The 22691-nt window shown below is 41.2% G+C and overlaps 1 protein-coding gene across 1 annotated transcript in view; it reads left to right on the top strand.

Moving 5' to 3' along the window:
• FNDC1 (fibronectin type III domain containing 1) overlaps positions 1 to 22691 on the top strand; it is a 1110328-nt gene that overhangs the window by 909164 nt on the left and 178473 nt on the right. Inside the window, exon 16 of the mRNA XM_069235143.1 lies at positions 3987 to 4066. Coding sequence (XP_069091244.1) covers positions 3987 to 4066 — 80 coding nt within the window. The remainder of the gene's footprint in view (positions 1 to 3986; positions 4067 to 22691) is intronic.

The raw sequence follows: 22691 nt of genomic DNA, 5'->3' as shown, positions 1-22691 counted from the left end.
GAGCCGATGTGAGAAAAAGCTCCCTCAACTAATCAGGAGGCCCTAATTTTAAAATGTCTGTTCTGTGGAACTGGTGCGAGACAAACCCTCCACCTATTCCAGCCTTTAATCACTGTCATGCTCACCCAAGCACCTCTTCAAAAGGTAATTTCCCCAAAACAGCAGAATGGATTTACACCAAATTACAAAAACACCCTTTTTAGGTAAACCTCTAAACTTTCTTCCAAATTTGTTATAATTCGCGTCAACCATTTTTGCTGTATAGGTGAGCCAAATTTCATGTGGGGATTAACATGGGAAATTAATGTCTTGAGGGACCCCCAGCCCCCATTTCTCTTGACTTGCTTAACGATTCAGAGCAAAACATTCTATGAAAGAGCAGATGTGGATGAACGTTTTCTAAGAAAATTGTGTGCAGATTCATCAAACGATGCCAAAGTTATTAGTGAAATAAAAAATGCTCTACGTATGAAAATCTCTGACCTCATTATAACAACACAGTGGTGACCTCCACTGTGTAAAAAATCTCTATATAGTGAAGGTTCATATTTATATATATATGTTATGTATGGTACATGCACACCAATACCTACATATAAGTCCTTACCATTACAAGCCCCAAAGAAGTTCTAGTATCATTGGAATGAAATGCCCTGGCTGTGTCCATGTTTTATTCAAACTTGTCAAGATGAAAATAAAAAACACAAATCCTATTAGACAAGAGGAGTTTTCTACTTTGAAGTCCAAACTGATGCTATTACATTTCTTTTGCTGAAATAATTTCAAGTATTGTGATTCGACTTACAGAGTGCTTCTCCCATTCTGTCTTTATCATTTGTGATTTGGGTGCTTTTGGAACAGTCAACCCAGGGAGGATAGCACCGGTATGCAGGAACAAACTTAAGTGCAGTAACTTTCACCACAACCATTCCTATTGAACCTGTTTGTCATGTCCATTTACCTTGATCCTGGCTATTGGTACATTGCAAAGCAAAGTTATTGTTCACAGGAATATTTAACCAACGCCTAGCCTCCTCAGGATGTACTTCATACCCATCCAGTCTATTGAGGCAAGACCTTTTTCACCATCTAAAAAGAGTGCTGTGGCTTTGACATCTGGTGTGAGTTGGGCTACTATTGCAAAGAAGTTTCCATACGTTGCGTGCAGTGGGTCTACACAGAATTATTACATATTGTTCTGGCAAAATCATTCCCATCATTTAGAGCCTGATGACTATCACTTTTGCTAAATTCTTCATATCCATGTTGATTAATGAAAAGGGCCTATAATGTACTCTCAGTATTGGCAGTTTCTTGGGTTTTAGTATCATCACCACAATGACCTCTGGTATAAGGAGAAATAGTAGGTCTGTGCAGTTCCTATAAAAAGCGACTGTTAAGCCATTTGGACCTGGGGTGATGCCTTTGGGCATGCCGTCCATTGCTACCATTATCTCTTCTTCTGTGATGGAAATCATCTCCCTATCCTCGTTCTCCAGCCATGTCATTGTGATTCCGTTTAGATAACTCTCAGTCTCATCCTTTGAACTATTGATTTGTGATGTACACTTTTTCCAAACTTTTCCCTGAATGCGGCCAGTATACCAGGTGAGCTGAGTACTTCCTATCTGCTATTTATTTATTATCAAAGAGGTATGGATGCTACAGTCCTATTTGAGCTTCATCATTTTCACATGTGTCCTGCCTTGGTTCTCTTTCTCAGCATCTGCTTCAACAACTGTAAGTTTCCTATCACCATATCTTGGAGGTCTTTTCATTTCAGATATACTTCGTTAAGTGTTTTGGTATCACCAGGCGATGCATGTTCTACCTCTAGTCAAATTTTGTTTCCAGTCTATTTAGGCTTCCCTGAGCAGATTGTTTTGCATTTAAAGGCGGTGTCTACTAGTGTATCCCAACATGTGATTTTGGCATTTTCCCTGGCATTTTATATCTGTAGAAGAACTAGTGACTGACCAGAATGTGTACATATTAGATGCATAGATTTTGTGGTCCACGTTATGGTGTGTGCTGTGAGGAAAAAGCAATCTTTTAGGTGTGCATATCATGTACAGTACAGAACCAGGGGAAAGTTGAGATGTTAGGATTTCAAAGTCTCCATATGGCTGTTAAATGATACTGGAGCAACATAAAATGTAAATCTTTGACTATGGCTAACAGACCTAAAGATGCACCCTGGGCTCCGTCTAACTCTGCATTCCAAAGACAGTTTAGGTCACCTCTCTGCCTCCTCTATTGCTGTTGTGCAATTGTGGACCATATATTTTGACTTGTGCAATATATTTTCAATTGTTAAAGTTTTATTTCAAAATTGACTTTGTTCTACATTTAAAGTACATATATACAATGAATTGTCATTAACACAAATATTTGAAACATTAATTTTCAAGTTAAATAAACTTTTTTTCCCTAAAGTGTACCATGGTGAGATCTCTGCTCTGACTAAGGAGTCCTCCTATTGTAAAGTACAGAGAAAATTAGAAACTATTTAACTAGAAACTAAGTATAAAAAATATTGTTACTGTTGCATTATTTTCTAAATTCATAATAGGTTAATAAAATATGTTATAATTAAAAAATACATATGTACTATTTTTATACTTTTTAGCACAGATTTGTATCTATTTATATTTTCACTATTTCAAATAGTTTTGTTAATTTAACATTATTTCCTATGAGGTTTTATTTTAAGTCCTTATCTCCAATGTGTTCTTTGGTAGGGTTTTGCAATTTCAGTGGTTGCCCATATCTAGTACTGGGCTTACTCCCGTTTTTTTTTAATAGCAATTTACATTTGGGGTATGTGAATACCAAAAAGTAGTAAACATATTTAAAAGTGTAAACTTACTCTAAAGTGTAAGTTTCCTTTGTGAAACAGACCCAATGACATTTTGTGTTGAGGGTCAGCCTGATTTTAAGATCCATTTGTTATTCAAATGCATTAAAAGGGGGTCCTGAGTTGCCACTAAATAAAGCAATGCCCATTACAGGCTTAAACAAGATCAGTGGTCGGTTGATGATTCTTGCTTGCGGTGCCAATACCAAGTTTATCTGTGGAAATATAGCAGATTTTCAGTCTTGTGCATGTATGTCTGTCTCTATGTACCCAGTATTCCATATAGCTCAGACCTAGCTAAAAAGCAGCAAAATGCAGTACAGGGTGAAAGACAAGCATGAAGTCAACAAGTGAAAGAGAGGAAGCTGGGTTGTGTCTATGGCTGGTGAGCAGTCTCCTACCTTGAATCATGATTACTCAAGCAGCAACCCTCCGTCTTCCAGGAACCAGCATATGTATTCCATATTTATCATAGTAAATGGACGACAAGGACTCAAAGGCTGTATAGGTGTTTCATAAGTGTATGGCTTCCCATTGGTACCTAGGAGAAAATAGTTTGTTAATAATGGGTTGGTTGACTTCAGATTGACCAATATAATATTATTGCAAGGTTTTTTTCATATGCTAGACAAGATGAAACTTAGACTGCATTACTGAAGCACCGGGAATAGAGTGAACAAATTGGTGTTCAGGTTCCTGTACAAAAATACTCAATAGAGCTTCAAGATATCTACTGTATTACAGAGAGATTTTTTAATGTAATTGTCGGTGATAGGATGGGAATTTCATAGATCAATGAAACGCTAAACAATGAATAGAGTGAACAAATTGGTGTTCAGGTTCCTGTACAAAAAGACTTAATACAACTTCAAGATGTCTATTGTATGACAGAGACATTTTTCCATGTAATTGTCGGTGATAGGATGGGAACTTCATAGATCAATGAAACTATAAACAATGAAACTATAAAAAAAATATTTGTCTCAAAAGGAAAAACAACTGCACAATAAGCTAATTAATGTAATAGAGCCTCTTGAAAACTACATACAAAATTGGTTGCTGTTTAACTTTCATATTTTGAAGTGTAATCGTGGGTACAATGCCAATTTATATGCGTTCTCCCTTGTAGGTATTACTTCAAAGTCCAGGCAAAGAATCCATATGGCTATGCACCAGCCAGTGAGTCAGTCACTTTTGTTACAGAATCAGGTACAGTATGTTTTATCGTTATTAACATGACAACTGTATTTGTAAATTGCATGTTCACCCCTTGCAGCAGTTTGGCACTGTAGAACAAGTATTTCTTATTACCCATCTAAATGGAACTTGTCCTGATTCTGGAAGAATGAAAGGCTAAGTGGAATTGTATGGATTTTAACTTGTGGTTAGGATGTCAAACTCAGGTTTTTGGAGTGGCTGCCTTAATCCACTACAGCAGACATAGATATTGTAAATACACATATCTTGATGTTCTATATACTTCTTTCCTACTAGCGATAAATGGAGTAAAGAACACATTATTCTTTATTCAACAGAGGGGAAAGTTTTAGGTCAGGACATTTCTCTCTTGTAATAACTATAAGAGCCACATGTATGAATATTAGCTTTTGCGACTCACAATTTTCGAGTCGTAAAACCTGATGTCCAACAGTGTCGATGACACTGTTTGCGATTGCCAATGGGGTCGTAAATGACCTACCTCATAAATATTCATGAGGTAGGTCACAATTTGCAGCCCCATTGGAAATGGCTTCCCTCAAAGGGATGGTGGCCTGCTTGGGACAGCAGACCACCGTCTGTGACTGCATTTAAATAAAGCAGTTTTTTTTTAAAATGCAGCCCGTTTTCCTTAAAGGAAAACGGGATGCATTTCAAAAGCAAAAATGAAAAGTTTTCTTTTCATTTTTCACTTCCATTCACAAAGGGGAAGGGGTCCCCTTCTTGTTTGCGAATGGGACAGCACCAATTTGAAACTGGTGCTAACTGTGAATGTTTTGTGACGCATTCACGGTCACAAAACAATCCTACATTGCACTGGGACTTGCAATTAGGAAGGGAATGCCCCTTCCTAATTGCGAATCGCAGACCTATTTTGCGATTCATTAAATGGAATACCGAATCGCAAAATAGGGTTTGTACATACCAAAATTCTGCCAATCTGGCCGTTCGCAACAAGAAAAATGGTACATACATCTGGCCCTAAAAGCTAAATTATAGAAAGCCTTTCACTCAGATTTTGGAGTAATTAAGAAAATTTTGGACCATTCCGAGACTAGCCCCGTGGTAATCTTTGTACCTTTGTTATTATATAATACCGTAGGTAGTATGGCTTTACTACAGCAGTAAATGCTAATTGTGTTAGTTCTTGGTAACTTCTGTGAGGTGATAGATACCATTTGTGAAGTTATAACTAATGCCCACAATGATGTTAATGTGCAGGGAATTTTGATGTTATTCTTGTGTAGATAACCAATAATTTTTTTTCAAGACAATGTTTGTGAACCACGAGAGCATTATCGTGTGCCAAGTGTGACCAGTGAAAAACTCAGCTTTTTATAGAGCACTTTTGTCTGGGTGCAGACAACCTATTCGGCAAGACCTGTGTATTTGCCAAGCAGGTACTGGAAGCAAGCCATGACATTCGGCAAACCCCTGCACCCAACCTACTCATCCCAAAAAGCTACTAGCCATATGGCCTTTGACTTTTGACCATATCATGTACTTAGGGTCCTTACTGGGCATCATTTTTGATTATGCACAGCTGTACGAGGGCACTAAGCTCATCTTGAATCAGAATTTGCTAGACATAACCATCACTTAGGCTTAGCATGCTCTGGACAAAGAACCTTCAGCCCTTGAACCCAAACTCAGTGATCACATCATGGGTTGCAGGTACAGGCCATGGCCTTTGGCCATGTCTTGCTCCCATTCCCCATGGCTCCAAACACTGGATGATGTGGCCTTTGGTCATGCCCAGCAGACTTTGGGCATGGAGTGTGGTCTTGAGGCATTTTATGTGTCAAGTTCATCCTCCCACATAGACTGCAAAGCATTTAGCTGCACCCAACACGCTTTGGTGAAGGAACTGGCCTTTGACCTTGTGCTACTCAATGAATGCTTTATAATTTGCCTTTTGATCTTGCAGGAACAGCTAAGCAAAATGTTCACACATCAACTGCATGCAGATCATCTGCTATGAAGGACATTGTAAAAGACAAACAGGTGATTGATAGTAGAGTGCGAAAAAGGTCAATTTTCAATGATGAACACCACGTTGAATGAAGCACAGTCTTCTGTAGCAGCCAAGTCCACAGAACTAAGTGGCCTATAAGAAAAATGTGATGATTTGGAACATAGATTCAGCAGATAGAATATAAGGGTAAGAAACATGAAAAAATCTGTGTAGTGTCATGGTGCTGAGGACTTCTGTATTGATCAGCTCAACATAGGTATTATCAGGGCATACAGAGTGCATACAATAAGATCCTCCTCTAGAATAAAACTGAGAGACATTCTGGCCAAACATTCTTCCTCGCTGCTGAAAGATAAGCTCCTGCAGGAAACTAGGTGGTCAGACACTATAGAATTAAAATACTGCAAATTGAGCTGCACCAGGATTTGTCCCAATATGTGCTCAACAAAAGAATTGCTCAGCAAAGAGTAAAAAAAAAAAAGAGGCACTTAGGGACAGACTGATAAGATACAGATGGATATTTCTTTTTGTTTTAGTGTTTTAACTGGAGGGAAGGAGTTGGGAGGGGCACTGATACACAAATCACCTGATATATTCTGCCTACAAGAAGCTCTCCTTCCCTCCAAAGATCCAAGACCGATGTACCACAAAAGATATATAATCCAAATCCACACCACAATGAAGCAGAAGATCTGTGGAGTGAAACATGTATCATTTGAATCTGATGAAGTCTTAAAAGATGAAATAGTGGAACTATATCTATTGCTTATTGGAAACCTTGAGAACATAATGTTAATGTTAATTGTTTCCTATGAACTGAATTTGAAGCAAGAAGCATATTCTCAAGCTTTGATGAATAATATAAAAGGCAAAGTGAACGGGGAACTTATTTGGGTAGGAGACTTTGAGATAGTTGAATCACCCTTACTACTGTTTGAAATATTGCACAAATACTTAGCACATTGCCTCCAAATTAAACCTGACTGCTCTCTTACAAGTTGCCAGGGGGTTGCAACCAGGTCTATTTAGGGTTGTGGCTGAAGCTTGACCAGGGCTCAACCATTAACTCACACCAGACATCCACCAAATAGATACACCAATAACAGTATGTTTTGTTTACTATTAAGGTATATCCGAGAACTGGGGATAACTGACATACAGTGACATGCCGACCCACAACAAGTTTATGTATTTCTCTCATAATCATATAATGTATTCATGAATAAATTTAATAAGAAGCACAGATACACAGACTAACACACAAAATTGAAATTGAATTAATCACAATATCGGAATAAGGCCCTGTACTATGGCACTGTCGAATAAGCAAAATATCTAAGAAAAATAATTATTGGAGCTTCACTAGCACACTTTTAAGAATATTTGAACAAACATTAAAGAACAAGTGGAATAATTATTCATATTGAACAAATATGCTTATGGATCAAAGACCACTCAGTGGATTACTTTAATGTTGTTACAAGGGGAAAGAGTATACCTGCTCGGGAAAATCTGAGGTGTAATTGGGTGATAAAGAAACTCAAACTTGAGAAGGATCAGAAGACAGCTGAGCAGTTACTTAGGAAAATTGACTTTTCAAAATGGTTCAAACAAGTGACAGTACTGAGGGGCCAGATCAATTTGCTTTCAACAGATCACTCAAAAATAGCACTGCTTTGGCCCTTATGAAAGAACAAACAAGGGAAATAAACTAAGAAAATGATGGCAATTTGCTAAAGTTAGAAGTACAATTCAAAATGTTTGGCACTCAAATCGCTCCTTGACAATTTCAGAAGAGGGTAATCACCATGTAATAATTACTTTCTTTGCAACTTGTTCAGACCCTCAGAAGATTGCTGACTTTGTTACTAATTAAGGCGTTCTGGACATTAGATGAACATGAGAGACTAGAACCGGGGTTAACCATAGAAATACATGAAAAAGGAATTTAAACCTTCCTGTCAACAAGACAGCAATGTCTGATGGCCTCTGAGGTTTCTTTTACAAAAAGATCTGCTTGCTGTTAGCCCCTTAGCTAAATAAACTTTACAGCTTCTTCGAAATTGTGCATGGTGATACTGAAAATGAGAAAAGTTTACAAGTCTGGTAATCCGAATGGGCACTTTGCATCATATTATCTGACATTCTGCTCAACTTGGATCTACACATCTTTAGGAAAATATTAGTAAATAGATTAAAAACTCATATGAAATTTAGAGTGAGCCATACCATTGAGAGTTCATAAAGGATTGGTATATATTTGGTAGTGTGATGCAAGTGATCCATCAAAAAGACATACCCTGTAAGGCAGAGATTCTAAAAGTTATATTAGCGCTTGAAGCCAAGAAGGTTTTTGACTCTGTTGATTGGTCCTTCAAGAGACTGGGACCAGAAGGTGTGGGAATTGGCCTAGTTATGTAAAAATACATATGGGACCACTTACAATATGCTAATAGTTAGAATCTTGGTGAATGGAGTGAATGTGAAGAAATTGCCCATTTTTTCGCTCTCTTAGAGGAGCAAAACAGGGCTGCTCACTCTCATTCTCTTTTTGTATTAGTGGTAGACCCTCTGGCACAAAACATAAGTCAGGTATGGAGAGTACAGGGTATGCTTTTTGGTGGACTTTCTCAACAAACCTGTATATGTGCCGAAGGTATTTTGTTGAAGGCCCACAAAAGTCTGTGCCAATAATAATTGATGTAGTAGAACATGAACATAAGTCCATTTCATGCCGTCAGCTAAACTGATGAAAATGCAATAATGACACTATGACTAAAATGTGGATCTGATTTTAAGAACGATTAAAAGCTGTCTCCTGGCAATCAAGGAAAATTAAATAGTTAGGCATATTCGTTATCCCTATGCTCTATGGTCTACATAAAGCAAACAACCTGGATCTCTCGGGTGATTTCAGTAGAGATCTTCATAGAGGGCAGCCTTTGTTTAAGTTGTGGGTGGGCAAAAAGCAGCTCATAAAATGAATGCGCTACCTAAAATGCTGTAATTGTTTCAAGCACACATCTGTAAAGATTCCTAAACAAGGTCTGGTCAGTAATCATTTACCCTATGACTCTTTTGAGCGGAAGTAACTGAAACCCAGTCTCTCCGAGAAGTTAATGTGGATTTATAGAGCGGAGGAAGAGCATGATCTTCTGAATATTACAAAATATTATTTTGCAGCCCAACTACAGATAGCATTTGAACAATCCCTACGAAGCATGGAAAAATATAGGGAGCATGATTTAAAGGGTAAGTCGACATAGGATCTCTTGTAACTGCCAAACAACACACACACCTGGGGTAGCATATCTATGAAAAATAACACACCCACATATGGAGATATGGGACGAGATATCGAAGGATATCAGATTCACTATATTTTTGCCACCGTACACGTATGTACATCATAATTAGGACTTTGGTTCATCTCTTAGGGGATATCACACAACAAAATGGGAGAGTGAGGATTTTCGAATGCTTTGGGACCGCTTTAGCAAAAAAAATATTAAAACATTTGAAGAACTACTTTGTCGCTGATGGACAATAGAAGCTCCAATACTTCCAACTCCGACACTAGGAACTCTATCCAATAATTAATGAAGCAGGACTGCAGGAGTTAACACCATTTGAGAAATTCTTGGCAGTTTATGAATCCCTGAAGGGGCTGATTACTAGTACACCTGCAGTACTTACAGCAGTACAGATTTCTCAGAAATGGACCTTCATGGCAGCATGGGGAAAGATCAGTGGGAAAGGCAATGTAAACCAAACAATGCAAAAGTTTAAGGCAAGATGTTCCAGAGATTACATTGAGTGTTCACAAACAGTTAATCCAGTACAAAGTTATGTACAATTAGTGTGTGACACCTGCTAAATTATAATGAATGCACCCACACACTAATGGCATGTGGTGGAGGAATTGTGGGTTGGGGGTAGGTAATACAAACATAGTGGTCTGCACGCACCTTACAACGTACTCGAAAGACATGGTTAGTAACGACAGAGGTACCTTGATATTCCATGTACCAAATGATTCACTGGTGAGAGCAGTGTGGCTATGCACAACTACAACTGAATCAATTTGAAGGAATAGTCTCAGATATTCTGAATTAATTATTCGCCTATGATGATGTGTCTTCTACAGTGAATTTTGTTATTCAAAATATGGGGCATATTTATACTCCGTTTGCGCCGAATGGGCGTCAAAAATTTTGACGCACTTTCAGCGCAAACGTTGCCCCATATTTAAACCCTGACGCCCGATCCGGCGCACCAGGAAAATGGCGCTATGTGCGCCAGTTTTTGGAAGCGGCACCCCGCCCTGTGTTAATGACATGCAGGGTAGGCGTTCCCGTCCAAAAACAGACGCACATAGCGGTGCGTGGTATTTATGCTCCAGGGCAAAAATCACTCCCGCGCGGCAGGCGGCGCAAAAAAATGGCGCAAAGCACGAATATCGTGAAATTTTAACGCCTGGGTCAGGGCAGGCGTTAAAATGGGGCAAACACACCTGTACTTAATCAGAACACACAGAACAAACAACAGAGCAGCAGAGCAGCAGAGCAGCAGAGCAGCAGAGCAGCAACAGGGAGACATGGAGGTGCTTTTTCTTCAACGTGCACGTAGATGCAGAGCCCTGCAGCAACAACAGCAGCCACAACAACAACAGCAGGGACCCCAAAGACAGCGCAGAAGGCCGGACAGGATATTCCGCCCAAGAACAACCCTGCATGGCCTCAGGGAACGAGACATCATCCAGAGGTACCGGTTGAACTGGCAGGCCATTCAGCAGCTGCTGACAAATATTGAACAGCAATTGGCCCCCACTTTAGTGACTCCCCGCACTATCCCAACAGAAACAAAGCTGCTTGCCGTACTTCACCTGCTGGCAAGTGGCTCGTTTCAGACAACTGGTGCCCTGGTTGGTGGAATCTCACAACCATCTTTCTCCGCATTCCTGCCTAAAGTACTGGATGCCATCATTGGACTGACACCCCGCCACATCTGCTTCCCTAACACAGTGCAGAAGCAGCAGGAAACAAAACAGGGGTTCTACGCCATCAGTGGCTTTCCGCACGTCCTTGGTGCAATCGACTGCACACACGTACGTCTTGTGCCACCTGCTGCGACTGAACACCTCTACCGCAACAGGAAGCACACACATTCCATCAACGTGCAGGCCATAGTCGATCACCAAGGACTGATCAGCAACATTGTGGCTAAATATCCTGGGAGTGTACATGACGCATTCATCTTCCGTCACTGCACCATCAACCAACACTTCCAGGATGGACGGTATGGCAATGGACTACTTGTTGGTAAGGACAAAAATCTACTTATATACTCACTGCACAGAAACCCTCTAGGATAAACAACACATACACCACAATAGCAACACCTAGACAGGAACACACTGAGGTACTCACATCACTAGCCATGTGTCACAAGTCACCATTGAACCTCTCACACATTTGAATTTACTCCACAGCTTAGTGTGAAGACATTCATGACTGTGGTTGCCTAAATGTCACCTTGCAAATTGGAAGTCTCACAATAACCTGTACACTAATACAATGCATAACTTTTAAGGGATGGGATGGCCTGGGTATGTTCATATGAACGTTTCTAATACCCTTTCATGTTTCAACTCTGCATGGAACTATCATCACACCCCCAGTGAGGACACACGGACACCTGTGTCACAAGTCACAATGCAAGGGAGGGCACACTGTACTTGAGAAACCAATACATCCTGCTGACAAACAGTTAGACAACAAACACTTGCTCAGCCAAGGAAAAAAAACAATGCCAAAGTTTCCACCAACAACCATAGGTTGTCACATTAGTACACAAAATAGTCACAGACAACACAACACAACTACTGCCATCAAAGATACGTACAACAGTGCCTCCTACATCTAATTGATACCATTCTGTGTTTCTCTTTCAGCTGATCAGGGGTATGGCATCCAGCCTTGGCTAATGACACCATATGGGAACCCAAATACTGCTGCTGAGCGGGCATACAATGACGCCCACAAGAGGACACGCAGCATTGTGGAGAGGACCTTTGGGATCCTAAAGTCAAGGTTCCGCTGCCTTGACATCACTGGCGGAAGCCTACTATACTCCCCAGAGATGGTCTGCAAGATCATACTCACTTGTGCCATATTACACAATATTTGTGTAAAAAGGAACATTCTCCTCCTTGAACCGGACCCAGACATGGCTGAGGATGATGATGAGGAGGATGCTGGCCTGCAACAGGAGGGGGAACAACCTAACACGGCAGCAGGAGTGCGTAGGCGCCAACAGCTTGTGAACAATTTTTTTACTTAAGTTATTATAATAACTTGTATTCCACACTTGTAAATAAACACAGATAACAAATACCACATCATGCTTTGGCCTATTCATTTCTGACCACCTTTAGTTTGAAATAGCTGAAGATGAATGTTGTCTCATTGATCAAGAATGCCATTAAAATTCATCACACCAAAAATAAACATCACAACTGTATGCACAGAGGGTAGGATGTGACATGTTACATTACCATACACAGAGCCCAACAAGAGTACAAATGTGACAATTACACATGCCGGATCCAAACAACTGAAACAGTCTCTCATCCAGCCCAAAATTGGAGATCATTTGAAAGTCACATCACACGTGTTCAGAGACAGGGTGGGACCATCCATGTGTACGTGAACATGTCATCAATGGCTTCTCTCAAGTGTATGATGTGAGCAATACACAATTGCAACAACATTAGCTGCCACTAACTCAGGAGGAGACCTTGAAGTTACAGTGACAACATACACACAGACAGGTCATACTGGATCCACATTCCCACACACATGTACACATATGTCATACAACCAACCTAATATTTGAAAGTAGACCATCACAGTTGTGTCCCAGTTTGAACCTAGCAGGAAGATTGTAACATGACACTAAACCAGTTTATGCAGAAAGGGACACAGACAAGCAAAAAATTATTCGCATTATCACATCGTGAACGCTGAGAGTCTTGCAAACTTAGTCATATGAAAATGGTATGCAACTTAGCTCCAAATCATCATTACTGCAAACGTCAAATGGGCTAATGAGATGAATGAATGGTCAACAGTCATTCATACCATATGGCCTTACATTAGCACGCTGCTGCAGGTTTGACATGATATGATAAAAATACTCCATGGATACAGTAGCTATTCTGGATGGTCAAATCCTAGGGTGCTGGGGGCCTAAGTCCACCTCTACCACCCCCAAAACATACAAGAATCATGTACTTGTGAACTAAACACATGCATAAGGCACATGTGTGGCCTCCATGTCACACGTCCTACACAAATATGAAACACAAAATCATAATGGGACATGGTCAGCCCCATAAAAACTGAAAGTGACTCTCCCACTCCCTGTTAGGACTACAGATAAAAGCATCCCCATCATAAAGGTGGGCACATTTTGGAGACGGAATACATAATGGTATCAAAAACATCATTTCAAAATAGCCATCAGCAATTACACCAAATATGTTGTCAAATATGGTCAATACATTAGTTAACGTATCCCAAACATCACAGTGTGAAGGCCGTCTATACATAAAAGTACGGACATTTGTCATATACAAACACAAATGTGTCTCACATCGCACCGTTTGACCATGACAAATCACCTTTCCAAAGCTAAACACATGAAGACATTTGGATAAATTTGCTCCATATTCTACGCATACAGCATGGCCGTCATAATTTGTTCACGTACATGAGTGCACACAATGCAGAGTCAGATACAAATGTATCCAAAAGTGTCTTGATATTTCGCCTTCAAAATATTATTTACATCCACAATATTTTTGACTCTGCATCATGTGCACTACTGTACGTGTAAAAAAAAACACGCCCATGATGTATGCGTGGTGAAATTGACGCTACATGGACAATATGTTGGTCATTTCATGTACAGTATTAATTATTAATATTCATATCATATTTTTTCACTCCGCATCATGTGCACCACTGTACGTGTAAAAAAAACGACACCCATGATGTATGCGTGGTGAAATTGACGCTACATGGACAATATGTTGGTCATTTCATGTACAGTATTAATTATTAATATTCATATCATATTTTTTCACTCCGCATCATGTGCACCACTGTACGTGTAAAAAAAACGACACCCATGATGTATGCGTGGTGAAATTGACGCTACATGGACAATATGTTGGTCATTTCATGTACAGTATTAATTATTAATATTCATATCATATTTTTTCACTCCGCATCATGTGCACCACTGTACGTGTAAAAAAAACGACACCCATGATGTATGCGTGGTGAAATTGACGCTACATGGACAATATGTTGGTCATTTCATGTACAGTATTAATTATTAATATTCATATCATATTTTTTCACTCCGCATCATGTGCACCACTGTACGTGTAAAAAAAACGACGCCCATGATGTATGCGTGGTGAAATTGACGCTACATGGACAATATGTTGGTCATTTCATGTACAGTATTAATTATTAATATTCATATCATATTTTTTCACTCCGCATCATGTGCACCACTGTACGTGTAAAAAAAACGACGCCCATGATGTATGCGTGGTGAAATTGACGCTACATGGACAATATGTTGGTCATTTCATGTACAGTATTAATTATTAATATTCATATCATATTTTTTCACTCCGCATCATGTGCACCACTGTACGTGTAAAAAAAACGACGCCCATGATGTATGCGTGGTGAAATTGACGCTACATGGACAATATGTTGGTCATTTCATGTACAGTATTAATTATTAATATTCATATCATATTTTTTCACTCCGCATCATGTGCACCACTGTACGTGTAAAAAAAACGACGCCCATGATGTATGCGTGGTGAAATTGACGCTACATGGACAATATGTTGGTCATTTCATGTACAGTATTAATTATTAATATTCATATCATATTTATTCACTCTGCATCATGTGCACCACTGTACGTGTAAAAAAAACGACGCCCATGATGTATGCGTGGTGAAATTGACGCTACATGGACAATATATTGGTCATTTCATGTACAGTATTAATTATTAATATTCATATCATATTTTTTCACTCCGCATCATGTGCACTGTAATGCGTCATAAAAAATTGATGCACAACTGTGTATGCGTGAAAATATGACGCATAACGGGAAAATAAAAACGGCGGCCATTTTATGCAGGAAGTGATGTAATAGGATATCCTGTTTTCAAAATCTGTACTGGGAGGTAACTTTCACTTTCACTTTGCAGTCTCAGATTTCTCTAGACTGCGTGGTTGTGTGAAAGGTGTTGTCCTGTGTTTTACTGCTTTTGTGTCCTGTGTGCCTTGTATTTTGTCTTAGTGTCAATCTATTATTGTTGTATCACATTGTCTCAGTCTGTTTAGTGTTATTTTGTATATACCTGTGATAGTTTGTATTGTCTGTGGGAGTCTGTTGTGGGTAGCATAGTTTGGGGGGTTAGTTGGGCTATTTTTCTACTTCTCCTTTTTCTTTCACACCTCTACCTTTCCCCATTTCCCACTTTATATTTTATATTTTGTTGGTACATTCTTATCCCTCTCAATATGTCAGGTAGGCCTCGCCTGTCCAGGATGGGGGAAGACGAATTGGGGGGTTCATATGGCTCGTAAGCCATTTCCTCCCACTAATGCTGGAAGCTGGAGGCCGTGTGATACAGGGGTATCACACGGAGGCCAGGAAAATCCGGTGGGAGAAGGTGCGCCATCACCTGGTCCGGGTCTATGGGAGTCTCAGGAATGTACACCAACTCAAGCACCGCTGGGCAGATCTGATCACCAGGGAACAGGACCTGCTGGACCACCTGGGACTCCGGATTGGTGGCCATGTTGGTGAGTAAAAAACAATTACATGGGAATGACAGAAATCGGTGTGTGAACATGTGATGATTGTTAGCGAATCTGCTAAATAAGTAGCTGAGTGTGTGTAATGCCAGGGAAACCTAGGCCCATGGTTATACACATTAATCCCCATTCTTGCAACACATGTACACGCAATGACAGATTTATAAATTCAACATCTATTTGTATTATGCTAAGTCGCCCCCTCTCTGCGTCCCAAAATGTTTCAAATGCTGCGCTACAAAGGTATACATATGTGTCCTAATGTGTATTTGTTGCAGAATGTGTATGAAGACCTATGCTACCAGTCCGATGGATCATTTTTGCAACACATACCAGATGCCTGTAGCTGCAAGTAATGTAGTGTTGCATTTGTGTCAGAAAAGCAACACGTGAACGGCTCTATTTGTACTCCACTGGTCATAATGGCCAGTGAGTACGTCATGTAGAAACAACATACCTACATATGCAGACGCCATAGCTAGACAGAAAATTGGAAACACATGATGATGCTATACATGTGTGTTGCCGTCACGTCACATGAAGTTAGTCATGTTGTTCACACATATGTCACATGTGTGTCTGTTTGCTGTCTGTTGACCCTGTCCAACTAGCCTGTTCAATTGTGAGTGGTCATGCAGTCCTCATGGAACCAGTTTTGGAATGTCTCTCGGGGATGCACATGCTGAGATGTATGGATAACATTATTGTTGGGGCATACTAATGGAGGATTAACTTGGACGACACATGACTGTCCTGACCACTGCATGAGTGTAGTAGGGTGTGACACTGGAGCAGGAGACTCATCCAATGTTAATGTTGAATACAAAGTGATCCATGCAGGATGAGCATGTGTGAAAGTCTATCATTACCATGTCATTTTCACACAGTGTCATTGTAACAGAAATCTTTTGTCCGTTCACCCAGTCTGAGTATAATCTTTGTTTCATGCTTTACAGGTGGACCAGCCCCGTACACCGTGGGAGAGGTGGCCCATTTTGACGACCCCGATACCTACAGTGAGTGTCGCCTGAGTGCTATTTACATTGTTTGGTAATGACGCATGATGGATTACTGTGTGTTCAAGAGAATTCATGATTTGATGTGCTGGCCGTTCATTGGCTTTGTTCTTTTAGTGTGATATCAAATTTGAATAATGTTTCTGCAAAGCAATACGTAGTCATCTCTCAGATTGAGGGGCTGTAGCCCATTCAATTATGGCGGCAATTGGGAATGGTATGACTCATTTGGAATAGACTGGTCAATGTTAGACTTGGTCAGGGACTTGCCATGAACTGAGTCTGCATATCAGACTGACAGTCTCCCAGATAGCTTAGGCACATGGCATTGATGACAAGTGCTTCTTCCTAGTTGAGGATGGACTGTGTACACTGTAGGTTGGATCTTCCGTGGGCATGTACTTCCACAAGGTGAACTCGAAGTGTGTGTGACTTGAGTGCAATGCCCTAGGTGTTCAGTTGAATCATGTGAATGGGTGTACTACCTCCCCTGTGTGTGTTGTTAAACATGCCTCACTAATAGTATGTTATGTTGGGCTAAGTCATAACATTTTGACATGTGTGCACCTGGGATGTGACAAGGTTGGGCTGACTACAACGTGTTGCTAGCCCTTCATAGGTGTTGTGTGTGAAGGCACACAATTGTTGAACTTTCTGTACACTCCTGGGTGTGCATTGAACATGGGATTGTTGGTTGTTCTTCCCACACCACCCACAAAGACTGGGATGTTACTGTGAAACCGGGTACCTAGGACTGTAGCAACCAGTATGTTACACGTACTTAACACCTTTTGTGACTTGAGTTAGTACCTTGGGCCAGAGTGAGAAAAATGTCTACACGTTGCAAATGGCATAAATATATGTGTGGGATTTGCAAACGTCTGTTTCCTAATCCAAAATGTATTTGGTGGTCATGTACATATGAGTAAAATGCTTTTCAAAATTGATATAATGAAGGGTTTTACCAGACCTACTTGCAAATCACAGTGGTAGGCAATCCCATTTGCAACCGAGTACGTGGTTGCAAAGTGAGTAGCTGTTATCATCCACTTGAAGTGTATGGTAACCACCTTGCTGACTGGAAGGGGTCCTCATTGTAAAGCTTCAGCCTTTGTGAGTGGACTAAAAAAATCCTGCGCAAAAAAGCCAGTGGTCTAAGGGACCAATAATTACCGTGAAAATTTCCAAGTACAATTGTTGTGATTTAAAAATAATTGCAGCTCATTTTTCTTTCCGGTAAACGGCCTACACTTGGGGAGAAATAACTTGCTTAATTTAAAAACAGTCACGTCTATGGAGTTCTGCTGGTCCCAGCAGGCCACCATCCCCGTGAGTGCCCATGTTGCTAAGGTGGGGCAACTTGGAATCCACATCATTGATGTTCATGAGGTGGGTTTTAGGGACCCCATAGCGACTCGCAGACGGTGTCAGAGACACCGTTCTGCTTTGCAATTTGCTAGTTGATTTTCCTAAATTCCTACATCTGACACCTAGTGTGGACACATGATTCTGGGCCAGGGGTTCAATCTTAGCACACAACTAATTAAAAATGCTATTGAGTGAGGAGTGTGAGTGTAATCACATAGAATGACATATGTACTGAAGTCAGTATGCGGAAGAGCTGATGCCATAATGTCAAATGCCTTAGGTATGATTTGGATGAGTAGTTTAGGGTGATGTCATCCATCATGTAGAGACATGGATATGCTAGGTGTGATATGACCTTAGGGATGCATGATTCACATGTACTTCCTCTGAGCATTTCCGTGAACTATGTTGTAACAATTGCTGCATACAATATATTTCTAGTAATGGACAAATGAGCCATTGTGGGATTCAACCCACTGTAAATTCAATGCTCAATATTTCCCTTTTCTCTTCACAGCTGCAAACCTGAGTGCCGCAGAGCGCAACCATTTTGAGCGCAGGGCAATGAGGTACAGGTACATCCTGCAGGTGCAGTGTAGGTATCGGAGGATGGCCCGCAGATACAATTCCGATCGGGCCTCCGGGGTGTGGTATGCCACACCACAGGCTCCACCAACGGTGCCACCTACAACCACCAGGTCTGCCCAAGGGGACCCAGCGACGGACCAGCCATCTTCCTCAAGACCTGGACCCAGCCGTGTGTTGGGAGCAGGGCTGTCCCGTGGCCACTCCACTCCAGCGACAACCTCCACCTCCACCGGCACGCAGACCAGCAGTGACCCTCCAATTGACCCTGCAGCCTTCCAGGCATTGTCTAGGAAACTGGACAGGTTAATTCGAAAGGTGGACAACCTGACGGAGGACATGGCGGAGGTTAAAAAGAAGGTGCGCTCCATCCGGTGCACACTTCGGAGGGCAAATCTTTAGTTATTTTGCCCTCCTGAACTTTTACCCCTCCCCTCTCCCCTCTTTCCTCTTTTCATACTGTTAGTTGGGTTTGGGGGGTTAGTTATAGGATAAGTATAGGTAATTAGCTTAGTTAGTGTTAGGTCAGAGGGTGGGGGGTCCTTATACTTTCTATCTAATATTTTTGTGTGGGTGGGTGGGTTGGGGGCAATGTTGGGATTCCTGTTTAATAAAAAATAAAAAATAAAAAAATAAAAATATAAAAAATAAAAAATACAAAAAAATATATGTTTGTTTAGGATAGTATAGTATGTGTGTAGGTTAGTAAGTGTTGTCCTGCATGTGTCTTGTCTCTTAATGGTGGGTGGGGGGTTGATGTTTAGATCGTTTCGTTACATGTGTAGAGTAAGTTTAGCTTAGGTTAGTTAGGGACAGTTGTGGGTTAGTAGTAGTCAGGTTAGATTAGTGTAGGTTTACCTTTCCCTTAGTTGCCTCTTGTATTACTACTTTTAAATAAAAAATTTGTTAACCCTTTACCTGATGCGTTAGGTGCTACCTTTTCATGGCCTTGACATCAGTGTAGCAGAAATGTTAAGTATGACATTTGTGTTCCATGCTCCCTATCCCCAGGCTTATGAGGTTTAACATGCCAGCTACCCGTGTGCTAACTTGGTAAGTATCCACCATGTTGGAGAGCCACCATTGGTAGTGTGCATTGATCATCAAGGTTTGGGGTTGGTATGTATCCTACTTCACAAAGAGTGCTTCCAGACTTGTTATTGTAGGTAAATAGATAGGTCGGACAGCATTGTGAAGTTCAGGGAGAGCTTTATAGATGATGATTTGTTCACACTCTTGTCTTGTTGCTATCATTGCTGACCTACATCATGTGTGTACTGATTCAGCATGACTTTCCTTCATGGAAGTATACGCCGTAAGGGTGATTGATGCAGTGTAATTTGTTTATCATTCCTTTCATTCTACAGCATAATTTCAAATTTTAGTACTGCATGGTGCCTACATTTCTCAGCCACCATTAGTTGTGTAGAATAGCTATAGATGGTGCATCATTCTGTCCAACACAGCATGATTGTGTGTGCTTAGTCCCTTCATCAGTTATTTTCCTCAGTATAGTAAAGCTATGATGCAATCCTGGCCACTGCACAGATGATTCAGTATACATGAAATCAGGACAGTAGTATAGAGAATCGACATGGTTTCCACACAGCCACTTTGGAGTTATCTACTGCACAGTTGAATTTTGAAATGACACAGAGACACAATAGGTGTGCAAGTGATATTTATTTATAAGTGGTGTTGTGCAAAATGTCCATTCACCATGTTTGCTGACTCCTTTCTGGTGCATTATTACATGGTGATCCTACAGAAGGGGTGTGGATGATGCTCCTGACATGCTGGGGTGATGTCACAGACAGTGCAGAGGAACATGAAATGCCAAATGGTAGGAGAGAAACATTCACTGGCAAGGTGGACAAGTCAGACAGTGGATTGCCGAACAGTCATTGAGGTTAGTTGTAGTGAGACTGGCATGTGTCAAAACGTAGGACCTTGGTCAGAGTAGGGCATGGTGCAGGGACTAGGGCTTCCGGGTACTCTTGCGTGTGAATGTTATCTGTTCCATGTCTTCTTCTTCTGATGTGTGTGTTGCCTGGTGTGTCCTTGTTGTTGTTGGTTGTGAAGGGGCAACACACACCTCAGTGTTAGAAGACATGGAGGCAGACATCCCGGGGGCTGATCCCTGTTGAGTAAGGAAGGGCAGTACTGCAGCAAGGAGGGCCTGCTGGTTTTTCAGAATGGCAGCCACATCCCGATGGTAGGCAGCCAGGTCGGCCCTGAGGGGTTCTATGTTGCATTCGTGCACACGTTGAGTGGCTTGCAGTTTGAGTTGTTGTGTCAACTGGATGACAGCTGTGCCAATTTCCTTCAGTGTTTTTGAAATGTCCTCCAAGAGAAAATTTCTGGCTTGCATTGCAGCTGCCTGATCAGCAGTTGACAACATGCACGAACGCACCCCCTCAAGGCTGGCTGCCATATTTTGCATCCCCACCCGCACCTCCTTGGCCAGCTCCCGCTGGACCCCAACAACAGTTCTTTTGAAGCTGGTGCCAGTGTCGTCAGAGTCCTCAGCTGTGTTGGAGCTGGCAGGTCTTACAATTGGGGTGGCGGGTGGTTCTACTGTGGTGGCTGCTTCTTCTGTGCTCCTCCTTGTGACTGAAGGTGGGGTTTGGAGGCTTTCAAGGACCATGTCAATGGTCTCTTGTGGGAGGTTGATGGTCTCGTCATCCATGTCATCAGGGAACTCATGGACAGGCAGATCAGCAGGAGATCCGTGTTCCTCTGCAATGAAACAGGGTACAATTAGTGTGTCTGTGTTGTGACAATTTTGCAGTAAGATACAAGCCTTTGGATGCCTTAACATTGTACTCTGTGTTTGTCTAGGTATCTGCTGTCCGTCATAGGGCATTGTTGTAGGCCTATGGCCCACCTGTGTGTCACATGTTTGATATGGATCTTTCAGACATGTCTGCCAGGTCGCCTCTAGGTGTTGCTTTGTAATTATTTAGGAATAGGCGTTTTTTTCTCCTACTCCTCACTCGGTGTTTCACTATTGTTATGGAGGGACATTTTGTAGGGTGGGCTCTCATTATCCAACATGTGATTCTTGGCTTTCTAGGCAGCAGGATAGCTAATGGTGTGGGGGACTAAGTTTGACCCACTTGTAAATAACTCTGTCACCCAGATATTCAATTTAGCTAAGACTAACTAGCAGTGCCTCTGGTCTCCCACATCAAAGGAATGTTTAGATATCCGAGCGCATGACATCTTTGGAACTTCTCAGGGAAGTGGTGGTCACTCAGGGCCTACACATTTCTATCTTTTCCGGTATGTTCCCATACACAAATGACAAAGACAGTATTAGTTTGATATGAAGTTTCATTGTACAACTGACTTGTAGGAATTTAGGTGTGAGCCCCAATTACACAAACAATACACACTGTTAGAATTGAAATAGTCCGCAGGAGAGTAATACATTAGTACACAGCTTTCATGGTGCCTTACTGTTTCTACTCTCCCCCTGCATGTTCTATGTATAGCACAGCTTGTTAAGTTTGGAGGTTGCCTGTCAGAATCACAGGGGAGACATCATCCCTCATATCAGAGGAATGGGCTAGGATCTGGTTGTGCATCAGCAGCAAGGCAGGCAGCATCTAGTTGTTATTTTCTGTTTGGAAACTCCCCCATGCGTGTCTTGGGACAAGGGAGTGAATGTAAAAGACATATGTCATGGTGATGACAAAGTTTCCCTACGCAGGAATGCCAAACCTTGACCCCTACCACATCTATCAGCA

This window comes from Pleurodeles waltl, chromosome 5 (assembly GCF_031143425.1).
Source record: "Pleurodeles waltl isolate 20211129_DDA chromosome 5, aPleWal1.hap1.20221129, whole genome shotgun sequence".
Lineage (NCBI taxonomy): Eukaryota > Metazoa > Chordata > Amphibia > Caudata > Salamandridae > Pleurodeles > Pleurodeles waltl.
Note: the sequence above shows the minus strand (reverse complement) of the source record. Positions and strands in the feature narration are given on the sequence as shown.